The sequence below is a fragment of the Alligator mississippiensis genome, chromosome 1 (assembly GCF_030867095.1).
Source record: "Alligator mississippiensis isolate rAllMis1 chromosome 1, rAllMis1, whole genome shotgun sequence".
Taxonomy (NCBI): Eukaryota; Metazoa; Chordata; order Crocodylia; family Alligatoridae; genus Alligator; species Alligator mississippiensis.
The window spans coordinates 16,277,139-16,297,422 of NC_081824.1; the positions used below are offsets into that span (position 1 = coordinate 16,277,139).

Below are 20,284 nucleotides of genomic sequence, written 5' to 3' on the forward strand. Positions count from 1 at the left end.
ATCAAAAGATATTTCTAGGACCAGTAGTCTGCTCTCACTGCAACAGGAAATTACCTAACTATTCAGGAACCTCACATGAGATGCTGTTTCTTTTGGTTAGATTGATTTCATGCATTACCCATGGTACCGGTATGGTTCCAAAAGTGTTACCATATGCAGCTAGCATGCCGTTTCAAAGCACTGGGGTCCAGTTACTTACCAAATATAAGCTTAATGAATATTTCATTATTTGAACTGCCTGTCTGTCTTACAGAGATGGATCAGTGACCTTTAAAGCACCGTTACGGTCTCTTTGTAGACTCCCAGATGCTGTCTCTCTGTGATGCTGTAAAACTCTCATATCCAGAGGCATAGCAAGCTCTTCTGTTGCCCTGGGCAAGGCGGAGGTGCAGGGGGAGGGAGTGTCTAGGGGACAACTGAGGATCTGAGTGGCATCCAGGACCCGGGAGGTGAAGGTAGGGGTCCTGACAGCTGTGGGACTCCAGCTCCGCACAGAAGGGAAGGAGACCAGGGTGGAGCCAGAGCAGCTCTAGGGTCCTGAAAGCTATGGGGGAAGGTGCCTGCCCCCCAATGGTGTGGCCAAATGTCATGCTGAGCCAAGAAATAAAACCCTTACTACGGAAGCAGACAGGGTGCCCCTCTGTCTTCATCCCCTGCTTCTTTTCCCCCACAACCCTTATCTTCCAGGAACAGAGAGCCTCCTTGACATCACGGACTCATTCTCAACCTCTCTCCCAACCCACCCATGAAGAAGTCGTGTGATTACAACCAGGCTAGTGTGCAAACACAGGCAGCCTCCCAACAACTTTCCAAGGAGCTTTCTTTCACTGGCATTGTCACCCTGCTTCATCCTGCTCTGGAGAATGAGGCTGTTACATGTTACTTTTCAACAAGGCTCATCTACCCCACGGTTTACCTGGTTCAGATTATCTTTCCTGACTGCCTGGAGTTAAACCTAAGGACAACCAGGAAACAAAACAATGACATGCATAAGGGTTCTTAAAGACACCTGCCTCTACTTGGCTCCAGCTGAAGTCATGGATTTACTCTTCTGGGTCGGAGGCTAGGATCAAATGGGGCATGGAGCCATGAAAAGATGCTGGGCTTAGCAAGGAGGAAGGGTGAAATGGGCTCTGAGAGCCTGCCCTGGGGAAGACGGCCATGCACACATACACATGGAGGCAAAAGATCCCTGGGACAGGGATGTCTGGGCTGAGTGGATCTCAGCCAAAACTTCCAAAGAAAAAACAAGGTGTGATCACACTGGCCATTTGTCGCTTTAGCCTCGTCTCTCCCTGCTCTTCACCTTTGGGGGAATAAACAGTGTTTTACTTTGAAGAAACTGCTTCTGAGTCACTTCAGTCAGCTGCTGTCACAGGCTCCCAGAGGAAAAAAGGTTACAGGTACCAAACACAACTGGGATTTCAGATTAACACGGTTGGGACCAGGGGAGAGGAAGTGAAGTGAGGCGAAGCAAGGCTGGCCCCCTGAGGGGTGCACTTGAAAGAGCAAAAAAGGGGTCCAAAAAAGGAGGGGCGATACCTGCTTTTCTGGGGGTCAATACCTTCACTCACTGTGCCAGCTTGGCCGTGGAACGGGGTGGGCCACCTGGGCCATGGCCCGACCAACTTTTAGTATGTTCATTTAGCCAATTATGCAGTTAAAAAACAGCTATACAGTTTTAACCGGAATGACAATTGTGCATTTGTGGGTTATACGAATTAACTTGCTAAAAGTTGGTCAGGCCATGGCCCGGGTGGCCCACCCTGGTCTGCAGCCTATGTTTGTGAATGCAAGTGCTTCTCGTCTCTGTGCATCTCCATAAAACCCCACGCACGCCCCAGGGCACTATATCCAGAACTGCATGAAGAGTGAAGGGCTTGAGCTTCATACAGCCCAGCAGAAAAGTGCTCACCCCTGAGACAGCTGCAACCCTGAGCAAGTGGGGAGTGCAGTCAGTCCAGCTTGTCCTGTAATTCCTCAACTGCAGTTTCAATCGGTGGCCATAGCTCATTAGGAGCCCCACTGGCAGGGCCTTCCCAGGACTGGGATCCAGGACCACGGCCCTTCTCATGGCTATGGCTGTGTAGGTCGGCTAAGTCTCCCAGTGAAGTGGGAGCTATGCTGTCTTGTGCCCACAGGCTGTCTGCACCAGGTGGCTTGCAGCGCGTTGGAGAGTGAATTGAGCCAAAGCCGCTGGTCAGGACTCCAGGAGCATTCCTGGTGCGCTCAGCACGACCGTGACAGGTCTGGCAGAAACAGCGGGCCTAATTGCACAAGGGCCTGAGCACCTTGGACTCCTCTGGCATTCAAAGGATGCTGTGGGAGGGCCTAGGCATCAGGAAGGACTATGCCTGCATCATTTCTCATGCTGCAAAGAGGTGTCATCCAGATTTTCACAGATCATTTTTATCAGTCAGACAACTGGTTCGGGCTGGCTTTATCTCCACCCTCCTCTTCCTCCCCTGCCCCAGAATAATTTGTTCCTGTGCTCTAAAAATGCAGATGCCATTATAAAATTTTAAGCAGACAGTTTTGCATGGTAAATCTAAAAAGCAAGAACTTCTGCTTTTAGAAAATAAGCATTTAACTGACTAAGGGTCTTATAATAAGTCGGTGGGACACAAAAAGGGGAGAAAAAATTTAGAGCAGCAAAGTCTTAGAAAGTATGTTTGGATAGGAAAGCAGCCAGCCACCTCTACCTTTAATGCAAATGTATTCAATACACTCATTTTTCTATAGATATATATAAAAAATTAAAAGCCCTTGAAAAGTAATGTACAAAACCAAATGCCACAGTGAGAAATTTGGAGGAACAAATAAAGATGCCATCATAAACTATAAAAGCACTTCAGAAGCAGGAGAGGGAGGAAGGCAATTTGAAAAAATATGACCGCAACATGAAAGTGAAAGAGGAGGAGGGGATGGCAGGTGGGAAACGAAGGGAGAATGAAAACCACCACTAAAAAAATAAATTCATAACATCACCACAGCAGGAAGCAGAAGGAAATATTTAAACCAGCAATCTTGAAAACATAACCCAGACTGCACAGTGAGTGACACCCTCTGCTTGTGCCGGGCAGACAGATCCAGTCTGTGCGGTTCTTTCCACTCCTGCCCCCTTTCCCATCCCATCGTTCGCATGAAGTCGTGTCTCGGTAACGCAGCCGCTCAGAACGGGCTGTCTTCATCAAACTTCAAACAAGCCGAGACACTCGCGCAAGCACAGCGTGTTTTATAAGGCCAGCAGGAGCCGAGGAGGGGTCCATTTCAGTAAATCGACAGCACTGCGGAAATGTTTGGAGGTAATAATAACCATTGGTAATAATAAATGTGGCCCTGACAGTCCTCTCCAGTGCGAGAACCTGAAGGAGGCAGCCAGAGAGGGAGGAAAGCTCCATAAGCTCCAGTCTCATCCGCTTTGCCACTTGCCGGAGAGGGAAGTTTGGAGGAGACCCCCAAGAGCCGCACACTGACAGCAGTGCCCGAGCCAGTGCTGGTTGAGTCCCCTGGGGCTGGGGTATCGCAGGGACTTCATGTGACAATCATTATCACAGCCACCACACCTCGCTCCACATCCCCAGGAGGTAAGACGGTGCTACTGCCTGCATTTGATTAGATGAGGAGCAGACGCACAAAGACTAAGCAGGGGTTTGTGGCAGGAAAGGGGCTAATATCCAGGTCTCCTGAATCCCAGAGCAAACTGGACCATGCTTCCTCTTAAAGAGGAAAAGAGCCAGAGGGATTTCATGCCACTCTAAGATATTTCAGGTCCTTTTTAGGTTTTCTTGAGGAAATACAGCAGAAGCAGGAGAGGATGGGACTCCAGCAATAACCACTCGGCTGCCTGGGCCCCTCCACAACTGCAGGTTATTGGGGAGAGCTTAGGGTTGCAGGGGAAGGCACTTCAGGTACTTAGCTTCATGCTACCACCCTTTCCTGGGAAGGTCAACCAAATGCAGATCCCATTCAGTTATATCTAAAACAAAAGCCTGGTCCTTGAGAGTCACCAGTATAATTCTTCTGTCCCCAAGGACAATGTTTTACCTCATTAGCCTCAAAACCAGTTATTATTTATAATGTTTATCTCAAAACAGGGCTAGGCAGACACTTAACTTCCCAATGCACCATATTTCATCGTATAATTCAGTAATGGTGAAGACAAGCTGACTCTAATAAATATGTATATAAGCAGCAGGGGTGCCTGAGTTACCCAGTAAAGGGACTGTATAATTTTTTTTGTACGCACTGTACAGTGACATGATTAGTATTCAGCGCCAAGAGAAATTCTGATTTTCTGATGGGTTTTACTTCTCACTAGCATTGGCTGCGTACCCCTTACTAAAATGCATCTCTTTCCTGAAGTAACATGTCACACAGCTTTAATCCTTTAAGATTTATCTTTGGTCAAGTCCACAGCCAAAACCCCCCCAGGGCTGTATTCTTCTAAGACAGGTGTAGCAAATCAGACGCTTTTAATTCTAAACAATCAGATATGGGGATCAGATTCGGAAATTGCATGCATTTCATCCACAGCCTGCATCTGCTTGTTCTTTTCACTCCCACCATCCCTTCTCCTATTCATCTTCACATTTAAAATTGCACGGCGCCAGCTTCTATTTTAAAGAGGTATTTATGGGAATGGAAAGGAGAGTGGTTTCTAAGATTATTTTTTACCTGAGCTCTGATTGCAGCGTCCTTCTTAATCCACTTTATCACTGTTTCGTACACCAGCTCCTCTGCTTTGGTGTTCAAGCTGTCATTGGACATGTAGGAAATGAAGTCGTCTTTGGAGATATTAAGGATCTCCTCTTGGTTTGCCACCTCTGGGAAAATTTGCAGGGCATATGCTTTGGCCATGTTGTATAGTTCAGTGCATTGCATGGCTTCGGCCATGGCTAATATTCCTAGGCAGTTGCTAGCCGTCAATTGTTTTTCTAAATGAAGCAAATAAAGGAAACACATGAATAAAAACAACATGAGGTTATTTTATTAAAGAACAGGTGCTATGGGTTGATGTTGGGTTCACTGTGAATAACTCCTTGATTAGTCCAATGACTTTTGATTACAATAAAACATGTTGACCACATACAGTCTCTTTAGAGCTGAATTTTTAAATCCTGCCCTGGATGGAGGCTACTTCCTTGGCTGGCTTATTTGGTTTGAGCCCTTGTGGGTCCAGAGGGGAAAGCTGCTGCATGACCTCAAATCCCAGAACCTCCCATTTGGTAGGAATCGGGGGGCAAATCGGCGCTGCTACTTCTACTGCCTACAATGTTCCTTTAAGAAACAGCACAGAAGTACAGACCAGGTGCAGATGCTTTAAGAATAAATAGCTTTGAGGACTTTTCTGAGGATGCTACAGTCACTTTATGATAATTTTTGCCCTGCTCAGCTACTAAGCTACTTCAAATAAAAAAATCTCTCTCTTTCTCTTTTTTTTTTTTCCAAAGGAACTTTGTTACTGCTGAATGTGATGACATCCCTTATGCAAAACACAGATTATACTAATGGTTTCTGTTAAATGTTGTGTAGTGGTGTTTCAAAGCAAATCAGGCACAGAGGAGACAGCATTATCTCCTATCCAGCAAACAGAAGTAACAGCCCTGTGTGTAGCATTATGTTAAGAGTGAGTTATACTGTACACTTTGTTGTCCTTTCTGCTTTTCAGATGCTCTGAAGAAAAAAAATACCAATAGCAAAGTCATGCAAGGGGAGCTCAAATATATATGGGGCTCAGCCTTCTGTTAGATGAGACACTACTAATAACAGAGTATATTTAATTTAAAAGCAGGGCTGGAGATTTTAAAATAAAAGAGGGAGCAAAGATGTGCTAGACACCCAATCAACCCGACAACAGAGCTGTCACAAGAATGATCAGCTGGTTATATGGGCAGGTGAGGTTCTTTGCGTAGATGGGATGTCTTTTATTAGAACAACTAAATAGTTGGAAAAATTGTTCTTTGCAAGCTTTCAGGCACCAACACCCTTCTTCAGGTATAGAGAGCTGGTAACATGGGCACTAATGTGTGCAAGGCAGGCTTGCCTGCTGTTAAAAGGAAAATGTATTACATTTGGGCAGCATCATAGTCTATGTGGCTACCACATGGCACTGAGCATAAAGGCGAAGCTTTTCAAGAACTCCTCCATTAAAACTCCTGCCAGACGCCTCTTCTGCCAGTGTTCAATGCAACTGCCTCCATTTGGTTTAAATCCCCAAGTACACTGTCTACAGTCTAATTTATTAATATGTGATTAGGTCTATATTTTTACTTGGTATTAGATGCACCAGTCTAGAAAGCAGGCTGTCAGATTTTATCAGCTGATCCTATGGTTCCCAAATCACCCTCCACCACATTTCTTCAAGCAAGACCTACTGCAGCTGTGATGCTTAATTTTGGTTCAAGGCAACATTTTTATATGCTCAGACTCCTTGTTCCAGGGGTTTCTTCTCAGAGATGTCCATTGCTCCTCTTCCCCAAGAAACTTCTCTTTGCCATGCCATAATGATCTGATCTACTTCATCACCCTCTTCAATGTGAATAAAAGTCCACTGAGAAGGCTTGGGAAGGTGTTGTGGGCTCTATCACTTCTAATATGGCTGTTGAAGTAGACTGAATGATTTACTACCTTTGTGAGACAGGGGATGGGCTACAGAAAGATAATCTGAGCACTGTTAACTGATAATCTCAGAACTGCTATCTGAAAAGATAAATCCTCTGTTTGCATGAAGAAGGACATTGGGGTAAGGGTGCAAGTTAAGAAGATCAACCACCTGAAGTTCATGGATGATGTTGATGTGCTGGACACAGAGAATATGGGCTGGCAGGGCCAGGTATATGCTTCGTTGTGTCAGTCTACCTGAAGGCATCATACATACTGGTGTAAGGCCCTTTCATTTGTATTGAATATGGTCTTTAAATTTAGGGAGGCATCTTTTACCTTGCCCTAGCAGTTAGGCAAGTCTTTCCTGCCCAAGTGAGAGGGGGCTGGAGCTGATGATCTGTAAGGTCCCTTCCAGCCCCTAATGGGTATGAAACTATGAAATCAGCTCAAGCAAATACACCTCCCTGCTGCAGCCTGTGATCCATTTAGTTAATGGGATTCCATCCTTGTTAAGCCTTGAAAGAGTCAGGTCATACCTGCAAGACTTCTTTAAGACCTCCAAAGTATCCCAGTGACATTCAGTGGGCTTTGCTCTCCTGCTGACCCCCATATGTGTTCCCTTGGTTATACAAAACTAATCCAAAACACCTTTCTGAGATCTCTGGGGTCTGAATGAAGGGTTGGGAGCACAGGTGTCCACACTCCATGTTATACAGGAAAATTAAGATGTCTTGGATGGGAGTTATGAGAAGCTGGCACAGGAGAGGCCAAAGGGAAAAGAACAGAAATAGCAGCAAGTGAATACTGGCAGAAGAAGGAGGGTCCCCAGAAATCAAGAATAACACACTGAAGTCAGTAAGAGCTTAAAGTACTCTGTTGTGGTACAGCTGGGGAAAAGGCAAAGGTGAGGACATCAGCAGGCAAGAACTGGAGAACCCAGTAGTCTGGAAAGCAGGAAGTTCAGGGCCTCAGGGACAGTGGTTTTAAGACCACCTCAGCAAGAAGGAAGAGGAGAGTCGTGGTGGCTGGCGAGTCCTTTCTGTGGGGAACAGAAGTATGAATTCACCATTCTGATCCGAAGGCCCAGGAAGTGTGCAGTCACAGGAAGCATTCAGGATGTCACAGAAACATTGCTAGAGCTTATCCATCATGCAAGCACCAGTAATACTGAAGAATGACAAGGAGCAGATCTGAGCAAACTATGAAGTTGTTGGCAGGAGGGTTAAGGAGCTTGAAGCACAAATAGCGTTCTCATCAATTCTCTCAGTGGGAGGTGAAGTAAATGTGATGGCAGGAACCATCACATCATGGAAGTAAATGTGTGGCTGACGTGGTGGTGCTGATATGAAGGCTCTGGATTATTTAACAACATGGGGATGTTCTTGGAGGGAAGACTGCGATCAAGAGACAGGATCCATCTGACCAGAGCTGGAAAAAGCATTTTGGGTGTCACCTGGCCAACCTAACATGGGGACTTTAAGCTAGGGATAGAGAACAAGGCCCTTCAGCAACAGACCAAACAATACAGAGGGGAGAGGACGAGAAGAAGTTCAACCCAGGGAAAAGACAGCAACAAGGGATGCAAAAGGAAATGAGTAGGTCAGAATGCACAATACATCCAACGCATGCATATAAATGCAAGAAGTATGGGGAACAAACAAGATGAGTTGGAAAAGACCTGTGGTGCGACTAGTATCACAGAGATATGGCAGGACAGAGGTACACTCTGTTTTGGAAGGACAGGGTTGGAAAAAAAGGTAGTGGTGAAACCACGCACATATAAAAATATATACACTTGTTCCCTGAGTCAGGAGGAATAAAGTAGCAGATCAGAATGTACTTAGGTTAAGATAAAAGGTGAAAAATATAGTACCAACATAATGGTGGGGATTTATTATAGACCACCAAGTGAGGAAGAAGAGCTGAAATAAGGTGACAAAGTTATCCAAAAGAAATGAGATGGTATTGATGGGAGACTTCAATTTCCTGGATATTTTCTGGAAGAATAATACAGTCAAACATTAAATATTTAGCAAGTTCCTAACTTTGTGGAGGAAAAATTTCTACTACAGAAAGTTAAGGATACAACTAGGGGATCATCTATCTTGAATCTTGTCTTGGCTAGTAGGGTAGAACTGGTGGAGGATAAGAAGGCGACTGGAAACTTGGGAGGAAACGATTGCAATATGATACAATTCTGATCCTGAGATGGGGAAAGCATTAGGACATCAGAACTAAAACAGTGGATTTCAAAACCGTAGATTTCAACCAAGTCAGAGAGGTTGTAAGCAACACCATGGGAAGACAGACTGAAGGACAAGAAGCCCCAGAGGGCTGGAAGTTTCTAAAGAGCACAGCACTGAGAGCCCAGCGGGAAGCTGGTCCAACATGATGGAAGCACAGAAAGAATGGCAAGAAACCAATGTGGCTGCACAAGGAGCTTTTAGGATGCCTCAAATGCAAAAGGAAAGTATACAGGCAAAGGAAAAATGGGCAGGTCACCAAGAAAGATGACCAGGTAGTAAGAATTTGCAGGGAAAAAATCAGGATAGCAAAAGTAAAAAATGAGCTTCACCTGGTAAGAGAAGCTAAAGGCAACAAGAAGGGATTTTTTAAATATGTTGGCCAGAAATAAAGACCAAGGAACCTGTGAGTCCACTGTTCAGTAGCCACGGGGAACTCTTAACGGAAGAGTTAAAGAAAGAAGAGCTCAGTCTCAGTCTCCACAAAAAAATAAGCTACATCTAAACAGCTAGTAAGGATTATTTGGATAAGGAAGGGAACAATCTGAGGAACGAGATAACAAGGGAGACCGTCAGAATGGGTCTGAATGAATGGATTTGAACAATTCAAGTCAGTAGGGCCTGACGAATTTCATCCCAGGGTACAGACGGAACTGACACAGGAGAACTTGGAGCTCTTGGCAATATTTATGAAATCATGGGAAACAGGTGAGGCACCAAAGGACTGGACAAGAGGCAACATAATGATTAAAAAAAAAAAGACAAAAAAAAGGGACCCGTGAAATTATAGGTAACTACTTGGGTGGATGAAGGGAATGCTGTGGATATAATGTGTCTGGACTTCAGCAAGGCTATTCACGAAATCCCACATGACTTTCTCCAATAAACAAATTGGAGAAATGTGGGCAAGACAAAATTACTACAAGGTGGATAGACAACTGGCTCAATAGCTTTAAGCAAAGGGTAATTATACAAGATCCATGTCAGAATGGCAGGAGGTTTCAAGTGAAGTCCCAAAGAGGTCTGATTTGGCCTCAGTGCTGTACAATGTGTGTTTTAATGATCTGGATACTGGAATATAGAGCTTCTTGAGCAAATCTGCAGAAAACGTGGAACTGGGAAAGACTGCAAATACACTACAGGACAGGACAGGACAGGAGCACCATTCAGAAGGATCCTGACAGTTTGGAAAGCTGGGCTGGAGCTAGTAAGATGAAGTTCAATGCTGGCAAATACAAGATGCTACACCTCAGGAGCAATAATCAGAACACAGATAAAAATGGATGACACCTGGTTGGATGGCAGTGCTATGGAGGAGAATCTAGGAGACTTGGTGGATCACAGCTTCAATATGAGTCTGTAGTGTGATGCAGCTGCACAAAAGTCAAATGCAATTTTGGGTTACAGCAACAGGAGCACTAGGTGCAGGACAGGAAGTAATGATGCCTCTGTACTCAGCGTTGGTTAGGCCTCAGCTATAGTATTGTGTGCATTTTTGGATTCCACATTTTCAAAGTATGCGGAGAAGTTGTTAAAAGTCAAGAGACAAGTGACAAAACCGATAAAGGATTTAGAAGGCAAGCCACATGAAGAGAGGTTGAAGGAAACAGGTATGTTCATATTGCGGAGAAGGTGTTTAAGAGGGAACATGATAGCAGTCTTCAAATCTGAAGGACTACCATCAAAACGAGAGAAAACACTTTTTCTCTCTTGCCGCAGAGAACAGGACATAAATCCATGGCTTGAGGTTGCAGCAAAGTAGATGTAGATTAGGTATTGGGAGTAACTTCCTCTTAGAACAGTAACGGAGTAGGATAGACTTCCCAGGGAAGCCATGGAAACTCCACCACTGACATTTTCTAGAAGAGGCTGGAGAAGCGATGGTCAGGTATGATCTAGGAGTATCTATGCTTGGACTGCTCTGTAAAGGACAGTTAGAAAGGTACTCCTCCACCCCCCAAACAGATCACTGAGAGATCATAAGAAAATAGGGCTAGAAGGGACCTCACAAGGTCATCTAGTACAGCCTCCTGCTCAAGTCAGGACAGTCCTGAGGGTGCTTGATATTACCCATTTTTTGGGGCTTTACTGTTTGCCATATAGAGCCAGGAAGGATTTTTCCCCCTCCTGTTGCTACACGTGTCAAGGCTTTTTTCACTTTCCTTAGAAATGTTTGGTGTTGGTTGTACTCCAAGCTGGAGATTCCTGGCTAGAAGGTCTTGCCCCTCTGCTCAGGGTCAGACCGATCACCATATTTAGGATCAGGAAAGAATTTTACTCCATTGGCACCAGATTAGTAGAGACTGGGTGTTTTTGCCATCCTTTGTAGCAGGTTGGCCTCTTCCTTGGTTCTCTCAAGAGTATTTTAATAAGTCTTGCAGCAGCAGGATACCGGGTGTGTCTACATGTGCATGAATGCACTGTTGTTACTTTGCATTAAGTTTAGTACCTCTTATATAAAGTACCAACTAAATGTGCAGTAACTGGTGTTACTGCACAGTAGCGCTGGCGCACAGCCTTTTTGTGATGCACAGTAGACTAATACGACTGCACATTAGCACATCAGCATGGCTTTTGCCACGAAGCACTCATGTGCAGTGGAATTAGTCTACTGCATATTAAGCACCTTGTGTAGATGGACCCACTGACTGCCACTGTCCCCTTGCTCTACCTGTGGCTGACTGTGCAATTTTAGTAATAGGTTAGGGAAGAACATATATGCGATGGATTGATTAGGCACGGTCCTGCCTCAGACAGGACTAGGTAACCTCTTGAGGTCCCTTCCAGCCCTTCTTGTCTATGATTCTGTGATTTTATGGGTGGACCTCCTTCCCTTCTCTCAGGGCTTTACAAGCCTCTTCTCATGCAGGACTCCCAGGTGGCCCTTCATCCAACTGCTGTCAATGCTTTCTCCTGGATTCTCTGACAAGCTTCTTGCTGAAATCTTTTTCTTTGGAAAAAATCTCAGAACGTCTGCTTCTTGCTAGCCTCCTCCTTGACATTGTGGCTAGGTAGCAACATTCGAAAAGCCTGGGGCAGATTGATCTAAGTTACATGGTTTTCTGTAAAAGTGGAGTAGTTTAGATTGGTAGCAAACACAACATGCATTCATACCCTTTGGTGGGGGGGTGGGTGCATGAAAATTTTAGACTGGGTTCTGCCATTTTTAAACCAGTCTGTGTGTGTGCTGAACTTCTGTTCTGTTCTGGGTATAGACTGGTTTCTGAGCGCTTATGCCACTAAACGTCTGTACCTGGCCTGTGTATGTGGCCTGCGTAATGTCTATACCTGACACCTAGACCACCTTCTAGACCACTAGCATTTTTTCACTGAGGAAAGCAGGCTTTGTTATCAGACTGCTGCTCCAGACTGCACATCAGCTATTATAATCCTCCCGGTTTGATCTCTCCGTGACACAGCCCCTAACTTACAGCCCCAAATGAATATGCCAATGAATCCCCAGAATTGTGCTTTGGGCGGCTATTGTGACTGTGGTGTCAGTTCTCCGGACAGTAAATAAGGGACCAGGAAAAACAACTCTGAAGCTCTATGTCTGGAAAAAAAAAAAGAAGTGACAAATTGGTGAAAAAGTGGATTGAAGAGTGAAGGAAAGAGAAAGAGGCTGGGTATAGTCATAGCAGTGAAGTGGATAAGAAGTGTCATTTTTGACAGGGTCATTTCTTGGCAGATTTAGAGGGAGGTGGCCTGTTTCTCCATTGGTGGCCCCCCCACGACTACTGGGAACACTATTTTGTGTCATTGTAGCCTTTTTTGGCTTGTTACAGGAAAAACAAAACAAGCAATAGTGACTTTCCTATACTTTTTAGATGGCAAATGTTCTTTTATCTCTGAAACACAACTCCAGTCAGAGCTATAAATAAAAATGAGCAATTATGCTCTATGAATTCTCCAAATGAGAATACAGAATTCCAGTGACTCCCTATATATCACTAAACTTACAGCCAACTCTCCTATTTCATACCATAGCATGGTTCACTGAACTCAAATATTAAATATTGGAAAAGGGAAATCTCACATTGATTTAGTGAAATAAATGTATTTTGTTTCTGTGGCTGAATCTTTAGAGATAATGTTCTTAAATAGAAAGGCTCTAAGATCTATTCATTTAAAAGGCATTGGAAAGAAGCTACAGGAATGCAGTGCCAATGCAACAGCCTTTGCTCAAGTTTTACAACCATTATATTGGGAATGATAGAGAGAGTTTTCAAACTGCTTCAGCCCACACAGTTGATGCCAGACATTTAAATAAGTGAAACAGCAATGAACATTGAGAAAAGAAGCTAGAAATAATGGGGCTGTTTCATTACTACATTGATGCAAATGCACACTGGTGTAAGTCCTCTGAAACGAATAGTTATGCCAGTGTATCATTTGGAAGTCGTACAGTGGTGAACCAGACTCAATGCTGGATTTCATTTTGAACATTTCTAACACTTCCTAAAGGCTCATCTTCAACCTTCTGCAGTGCCACATGCCAATTTAAAATGAGAAACTCTTAGGACAACTCCTGGTTCACATAAATAGATGACAGAAATAAATTTGGGTTCCAAAGGGAATGACATGCCTCATAATGAACAAGAGCTGAGAGGTATGTTTTAGGTATCAGGGGAAATAGGGTGTCAAAAAAAGATTGATGCATCGTATCCTGAAAGTAAGCACATAGAAGTACATAATATGTAGGTCACACATTATGTTGATAAAGACTGTAAATAAATGCTACAAGTGTGGCACATGAACAAGTAGTGCACCGTAGATGGTTAAAAGCACACCATGAGGGTGATATAGATTGTTATAAACAACCTGTGAGCCTGCTGGACTGTAAAGCAGTCTATAACTTTATTATAATAATACTAATCACATATTAATACATCTCTCTGTATTAAAGTCATAGCATGCCACTTGCTGTGCTTAAGGCAGATCTTATTTACAAGGCCTTGGAGATGTGTGTGACTTTCCAAGCAACTGGCAGACCCTGACCCCGACTGAAGAAGCCATATTCATCTATTGTTATGGGGAACAAAGGTAGTCTGGCATAATTTCTGTCATCTACTGTCATGCCCACATGAATAGGACATGGGTGTGCATTTCATCACTGTGTTTCTGTATAAAGTATGACCTTTTGAAATTAAATGTCACTACGAAAAAAATCTATCCAAAATGTGAATGCAGTTGGATATTTTTTTCCCTGCTGTACAAACAACCTTACTGTCTGTAAATCAGTTTACCTCTGCAGCAATGGGAACAATTTAAGTACAGATCCCAGTCCAAACAAAGGGAAGCCCACTGTATTTCAAATGACATTTAATCTTGCATTTCCTAGCAGAGCAACTTGATAAAGGCTTAAAAGCTCACTCGGTGGAATGGGGATGATACTTACCTAGAAATGAAACGCAGACTTTGCAGAAAGTATGAAACTGGAACTTGCTGGCAGCCTCCAGAAGGGTTTTTGCATTGGCAGAATCTATGATCAAAGAACCTGTATAAACAAACTCCAGTAGTAACTCCAAGACGTCTGCAGTGAGGTTTGACATGGCCAATTCCAGTTTCTCCCCGCTTCGGCTACTGTCTCGTGGTGACCTGGTAACAGTAGACAATGACATTCTTACAGGACATTACGCCATCCCCTGTCCGCCGTTTACCAACTAGTGAGGGCTAGAACATCGCTTTGCACCTCATTACATTTCTTCATATTTTTTTTTTAAGGAATTGAAGAATATTGCATTTTAAAATAACTGAACTTAAAGACTTTAACTGGATCTGAAAGAGAAGAGTCTTAAAGCAAGTCTTACCAAAAAAATAAAAAAAATCTGTTTATTGCTACTCTGCATTTTCATGCAAAAAACGGTTGCAAAAAAACAAAATGAAAGGAAAAAGAAAAAGAATGAGCCAACATTAATGAAAATGAGGAACAGGATTAGCTTTCAAAGGGAAACAATACATTTTAATGTTCACTTAATAGCTCATCTTCCTTGCACAATATGACAGTCAGGGGAAAAAAAAACCTCCTAAATTTCAAGAGAAAGGTCACCTAGTTTATCAAGGACATCTCTCATCCAGTTCATCGGGTAATTTTACGTCATGCAAATTTAGGGATTCATTTTAGGATCTTTTCGATCAGAAATAATAATCGTAATAAAGATTTCAAGCAGATTTTCTAAGCTTGAACTTCTCAATGAATGTTAATAATATAGGCATTATAGACAGACATTCATACATATATATTTACATGCATATTCATATCTAAAATATATTGTTCCCCTTTAGGCACTGAAAAAAGGAAGCCCCTCATGGCATTGCTTTTGAAAACTGAATACAAGACAAGATAGACAGACAAAATGGTTAGAGCAAAGAAGGGAAGGGGGGAAAAACAACAACCAGCTCTGCCACAGGAAGCCAGCAGCCATCCTCTAGGAGTGTCATGACTGTGGCCTACGATTTTTCCTGCATAAAGTGCTAAACAATTTGGGGATCAAAATATCTCCTGCATTTGAAGTGTGCATTAGTGTTCGTGAAATTATTGGACAAAAAGAATAAGAAATTATAAGAAATTAAAATAAGGGCCCAGTTCCTAATGCATGGTTGGCTGGTGTGGCTGCAACACTAAAGACGGCTTACACCTGAAAGACAAAAGTGATAAATTTTGGTAATGTCAAGCAAGGGAAAAATCTGTTAAAGTGAGAAAACTCCTTCAGTGGTTAGCACCATTCAGCACCTTCTTACAAACACATTAACTTCTCCTAGCAGCCGGACAAATAATGCCTGCTCACACCATTACTGCTACAGGAGTTGTGAAAACCATTGTGTGATTGGCACCAAAATTGTGTATTTCTCCACAGGCCATATACAGACCAGGAAACTCTTCAGAATAAATGGTTTCATCACTGGCAAGGTTTAAACTCATACAACACTATTAACTGCTTGGGGCCTTAAATTTTCTAAGTTCACAGGGCTGCCTACAAAGATTACGGTCAGACATCCACATCCAGCCACAATCCCAGAGGACAAAGCTCAGCAAGTCAGATTTTCTTTCCTTGTAGAAATGCACGGATCACTCTCTGGCTCCCCACCAAACTCAGTGATCTCCAAAGCTGCTTCACAGGTTTTCATACATGGTTTCAGCTAGTTATGGGCTAAAACAACCCATAGTCCTGCCTGATCTCCTAAATACTTATGCGTCTGCTTAACTGTATACATTGTGAGTAGTTAAGTCAATGATCTTAAACCTTTGTGGGACTGGGCTCTTAAATTACTTCATTTTTCTACCCAAGACACTCGTATGACCTCCATGACTAGAACAAGTGAGCACCTCGTTGTCTTCAATATAGTTACCCTTACTCACCCCTGTAAGAAAGGGAAATGCTGCTATCCCCATTTTCTAGAGGAAGAACTGAGGCAGAGCGGAAGACAAAGGGGCTTCCCGAAGGTCACACAAGGAGTCTGTGGCAAAACAGGGAGTTCATTTGAATCACTTAGATCCCAAGGTCATGTCCTAAACACTGAATTTTTCTTTTCTGTGGGTATGCCTTTAGGCTAGGTCTCGTTCCACAAGCAGATGGATAAGCATGTATGTTAATCGAAGTGTTTATTGTGCCCCAACATGCCCACGCCATACGAAATCCTGACTTTTTAACAGAGATGCCATATGGTCTCTAAACTATCACATATGGAAGCAGTTTTTTGCTCAGGCCACGGTCCCTCCTGAGAGAAAACAGAGGAGTGAGAATATTGTAGACCCTGATACAGCTGTGCTCTTATAAGCCCTTGTATCTGGTCTATCCTGAAGTGTGCATGAGGATGGCTGTAACATGCCTGCAGTGCTCCCGAGAGGGCTGCTTGCCCTCGCATGCTAAACTTGGACATGAGTTGGTGAACCCCCCGCAATGGCATCCCTCACCGCTGCTCTCAAGCAGGCTGGAGACAGAGATCTCAGGCCCACCGCGGGGAAGACGGTGCCCCAGGGCATCTTCACAGGCTCATTTCTGAGCTTGAAGTACGTGCAGAAGGACTGAGCCGTGCTCTCAGGAGTCTCATAGAAAGAGCACTCTATAAATCCTTTATACTCTGTGCCCAGTATCACAATGCCTCCATGGTGCCTGAGGCAATGACGTAGTAACTAGCTAAAGTATCTCCTGTTCTTCCATTAATCACTTCAAGGAACTGTTTGCTACTCGACAAGGAGTTCTTCATCAAGCAGGACTAGTTAATGAACAGACTGCCCACTTATTTAAATGGGAGGTGAAGGCAACCAGCAAGTGGCAAGATTGAGCCATGCAGCGAATGACGCCCGATACTGCAAGCACCGATTCGTCCGGGCAAAAGTTGTATGGGATGGTTTTGTGTAACACGGCAAAAAGACTGCCGGCAATCATGAGCTGTTTCCTGTCGTGAATGTAGCAGTGATGAGGAGACAAAATGGACATGGTGAGGCACCACCAACTTCAGAATAAAAAAAAATACTAACAGCAGCAATGACTAGTCCTCTATTCTCCAGAATAATTAAGAAATAATTCATTGCACTTTGCAATACATCGAGCAACGAAGGTTGCTTGAATTGATTAAATGCTAGAGCAAAGCTAAGGTGTTTACTCAATCACAAGCGCCGGTAATGGAAGAGAAAACCTCTGCGATGGTTTGAAAATGGTGTGTCTCTGTGCTTGGGCTTTTTAGACTATGTACCCATGAGGGGCACAGCTCAATGCAACACTGAGCGGGGCTGAATATGCAACATGGGCTTGGTTTAGGCTGCAAAGTAAGATAAGGAGCCTGCATAGCTCCCATGCTGATGAACGGGCTCGTGTGGATTTGCACAGATCGGAAACCAGATGGATTATTGGCTAAAGTAGGTCCTAAGGGATCAAGAAGGAGTTTTCAAAGGAACTGAGAAAGAGAAATGTACATGGAGACAGACCGATGAGACTGGACACGTGATGCATCACAGAGAGGTTTTTGTCTGGTTTGAAAGTGGGTTCTGAGATCTGATTTACTGAAGTGGTTTCCTAATAGAATTGTCTTCAGGTATTTCCTTTGTAACATTGATGCACTAGAAAAGTATACTCTGAGAATGGTTCCTGCATTCCTTATTTTATAGGTAGTATGATAGCGATAGCCTTCATACAGCTATTATACTTCATGCACTCACAACGTATCCTCCTCTTAGTTACTCTTGTGCAACTTCTGTGGACTCAGGGAGGTTGCACTAGTATAACAAAGAAAATAATTTAGCCCTGTAAATGCAGAGAGCTTTTCATCAAGCGAAAGGGTGCATGTTCATATATACTCAGGCACGTGGTGTCTGACCCAGCACCCCCGAAATCAATGGAAGTTTTGTCACTGGCCTCAGAAGATGGTCTAAGACTGTTCTTAGGGCAATCAGCAGCACAGCTCCCACTGACTTCTTGAAGTCAGTAAAAGAAAGGATTCGTCCTTCAGTGGAAAAGAAACACATGCATTCACAGTAAAGTGCATGAGATGCATGCATTTAATACATGTTCAAGTAAGCATGTAATGCACACCTTCCCTTTCTCTGTCTCACCCACACACACGTGCAGACACACACACACACACCTGTGTACACTCAGAATGCATTTTGGAGATTTGACCAGCTGCTTCCTTAGCTTTTCATTAGAGCTGAAAGCTGGGTAAGGTATGTTTACAGTCCATGGATATAGTTAAAGGCGACACATTTTGCTATTTGCCCTGTGAACTCTAAAGTTTAAATAGACTGATGTCATTTTATTGGCCTTCTAATCATTGCTCATATTAGAAAGGTCAAACATTTCACACTGTGGCAGAAAATCAATAACTTTCCCAACAGCCTCTGTGGGAAAAAAAAGTTTTGCTTCTAAAGAATAATATGTAATAAACAATTTTAGTCCATACTTTATCATCGCTGCAATCTTTGAGCATGGCCACAGTAAAAAGCTGGCAAGGGCTGATATATAAACTCATTAAAATTAGGAAGTGATTTAGAACAAGACTTTAAAAAGATTTATCTTGGGCTAAACAGCAAAGAGGGTTGTTTAGGTCTACATTTAAACAGGCTACAAGAGCTCTTTAACAGCTTAATTTTATGGTAGGTGTCAGTAAATTCTTTCTGATTTACAAATCATATAGTCTCCAGTGGGGTGATGGAAAGACCTCACCAATCTGCAAGCAGAGTTGAAGCCATGGCACATATTCATTCTGCTTGGGTAAGGCAGTTACTAATAAACAAAACATTTTTTTTTTATCGATTGGGGTAATTGGGTCCAACAGACTAGGTGTCTGTGAATGCTGCGGCACTTAGCTGAGCTATAGCTTCCAATTTAATAACACACTGGAGAAGCCTTTGGCACCGGGAGCCCTCTGAAGCAAAGCACGGCTCGGTTACAATCAGGACCCCAAAGAACAAAGTTAGCATCCTTCTAGTGAGTGAGTCTATGGAGGAGATAAAAGGTTTGCATGCTGGTAGGAAAGAATTTATGCTAAATGTGAATAAATCCTTGCTAACAGAGTCGGATGCTGGGTCTGAATAAACATGAAAACAAAAGCAGAGGAGTCTATTCCTGGGATTAATTTGCTCTAAATGTGCTTTTCCTTAGATTGAACATATGAAGATAAGCATCAGCACTGTCTCCTGCTTAATACAGACAGAACAGCGCCTTCTCTATTATTTCTTGTCTGTGTGTAAATAACAGTTTATTTATTTTATTTATACATATAAATCTTTCTCTGGATATCGCCGTGTAATATATAAAGTCACTACATCACTGTTATCAGGTGTCATTTTAACACAACCTTTGCTTGATGCAGTACAAAGCCTTTTATAATGAGACACTCCTGAGCTGCAAAGCAGTATTTCGAAGCTGGCTGAAATAGAGCTGTAAGTGCAGCACTGCTCCGATCTCAATTCACTCATTTACAGGCAGTGCTCTGCCTGCCCCTTCCTGATAGTTTGAATATGCAGCTTTCAACTGGTTTGCAACATTATTTTGATTGACTAATGGTAGGATCGTCTCTCCGAGTTGGCTGCAGTCTTAAGTTTCAGATCAAATGTGGAGAGCTACCTCTGCAGAGAATAGACACCCATCTGCTTTCTGTTTACAAGCTATAGTCACCGACTAAGTCAAAACAAATTCAGAACATTCAAAATGGAGCCATCTGCGAGGAATAAACATAAAAATGTGAAACACTTTATGCAAATGTACATTTCTGACTAGGAACAGTTGGTGCAACTTCATCCGACAGTGTCTCATCATGCTGTGTGTGAGCAGGAAGGCTTAATAGAGCTTCACTGACACCTCTTCGACATGACTACAAGTAATGTAACCTCAGAGGCATGTCATAGACTTCAGCTCTTCCCTATCACAATGTGAACGGAATAAATGACTAACTTTTAAAATAAAGACATTTTTTGAAATTAGGCATTTGAATGA

At 43.2% G+C, this 20,284-nt stretch overlaps 1 protein-coding gene across 3 annotated transcripts in view; it reads right to left on the reverse strand.

Annotated features, from left to right (window-relative positions):
• KLHL29 (kelch like family member 29) overlaps nt 1-20,284 on the reverse strand; it is a 556,676-nt gene that overhangs the window by 61,705 nt on the left and 474,687 nt on the right. For all 3 annotated transcript variants that reach the window (XM_059729244.1, XM_059729242.1, XM_059729249.1), the window contains 2 exons: nt 14,248-14,447; nt 4,678-4,937 (listed from right to left, as the gene is read on the reverse strand). In XM_059729244.1, coding sequence (XP_059585227.1) covers nt 4,678-4,937; nt 14,248-14,447 — 460 coding nt within the window. The remainder of the gene's footprint in view (nt 1-4,677; nt 4,938-14,247; nt 14,448-20,284) is intronic.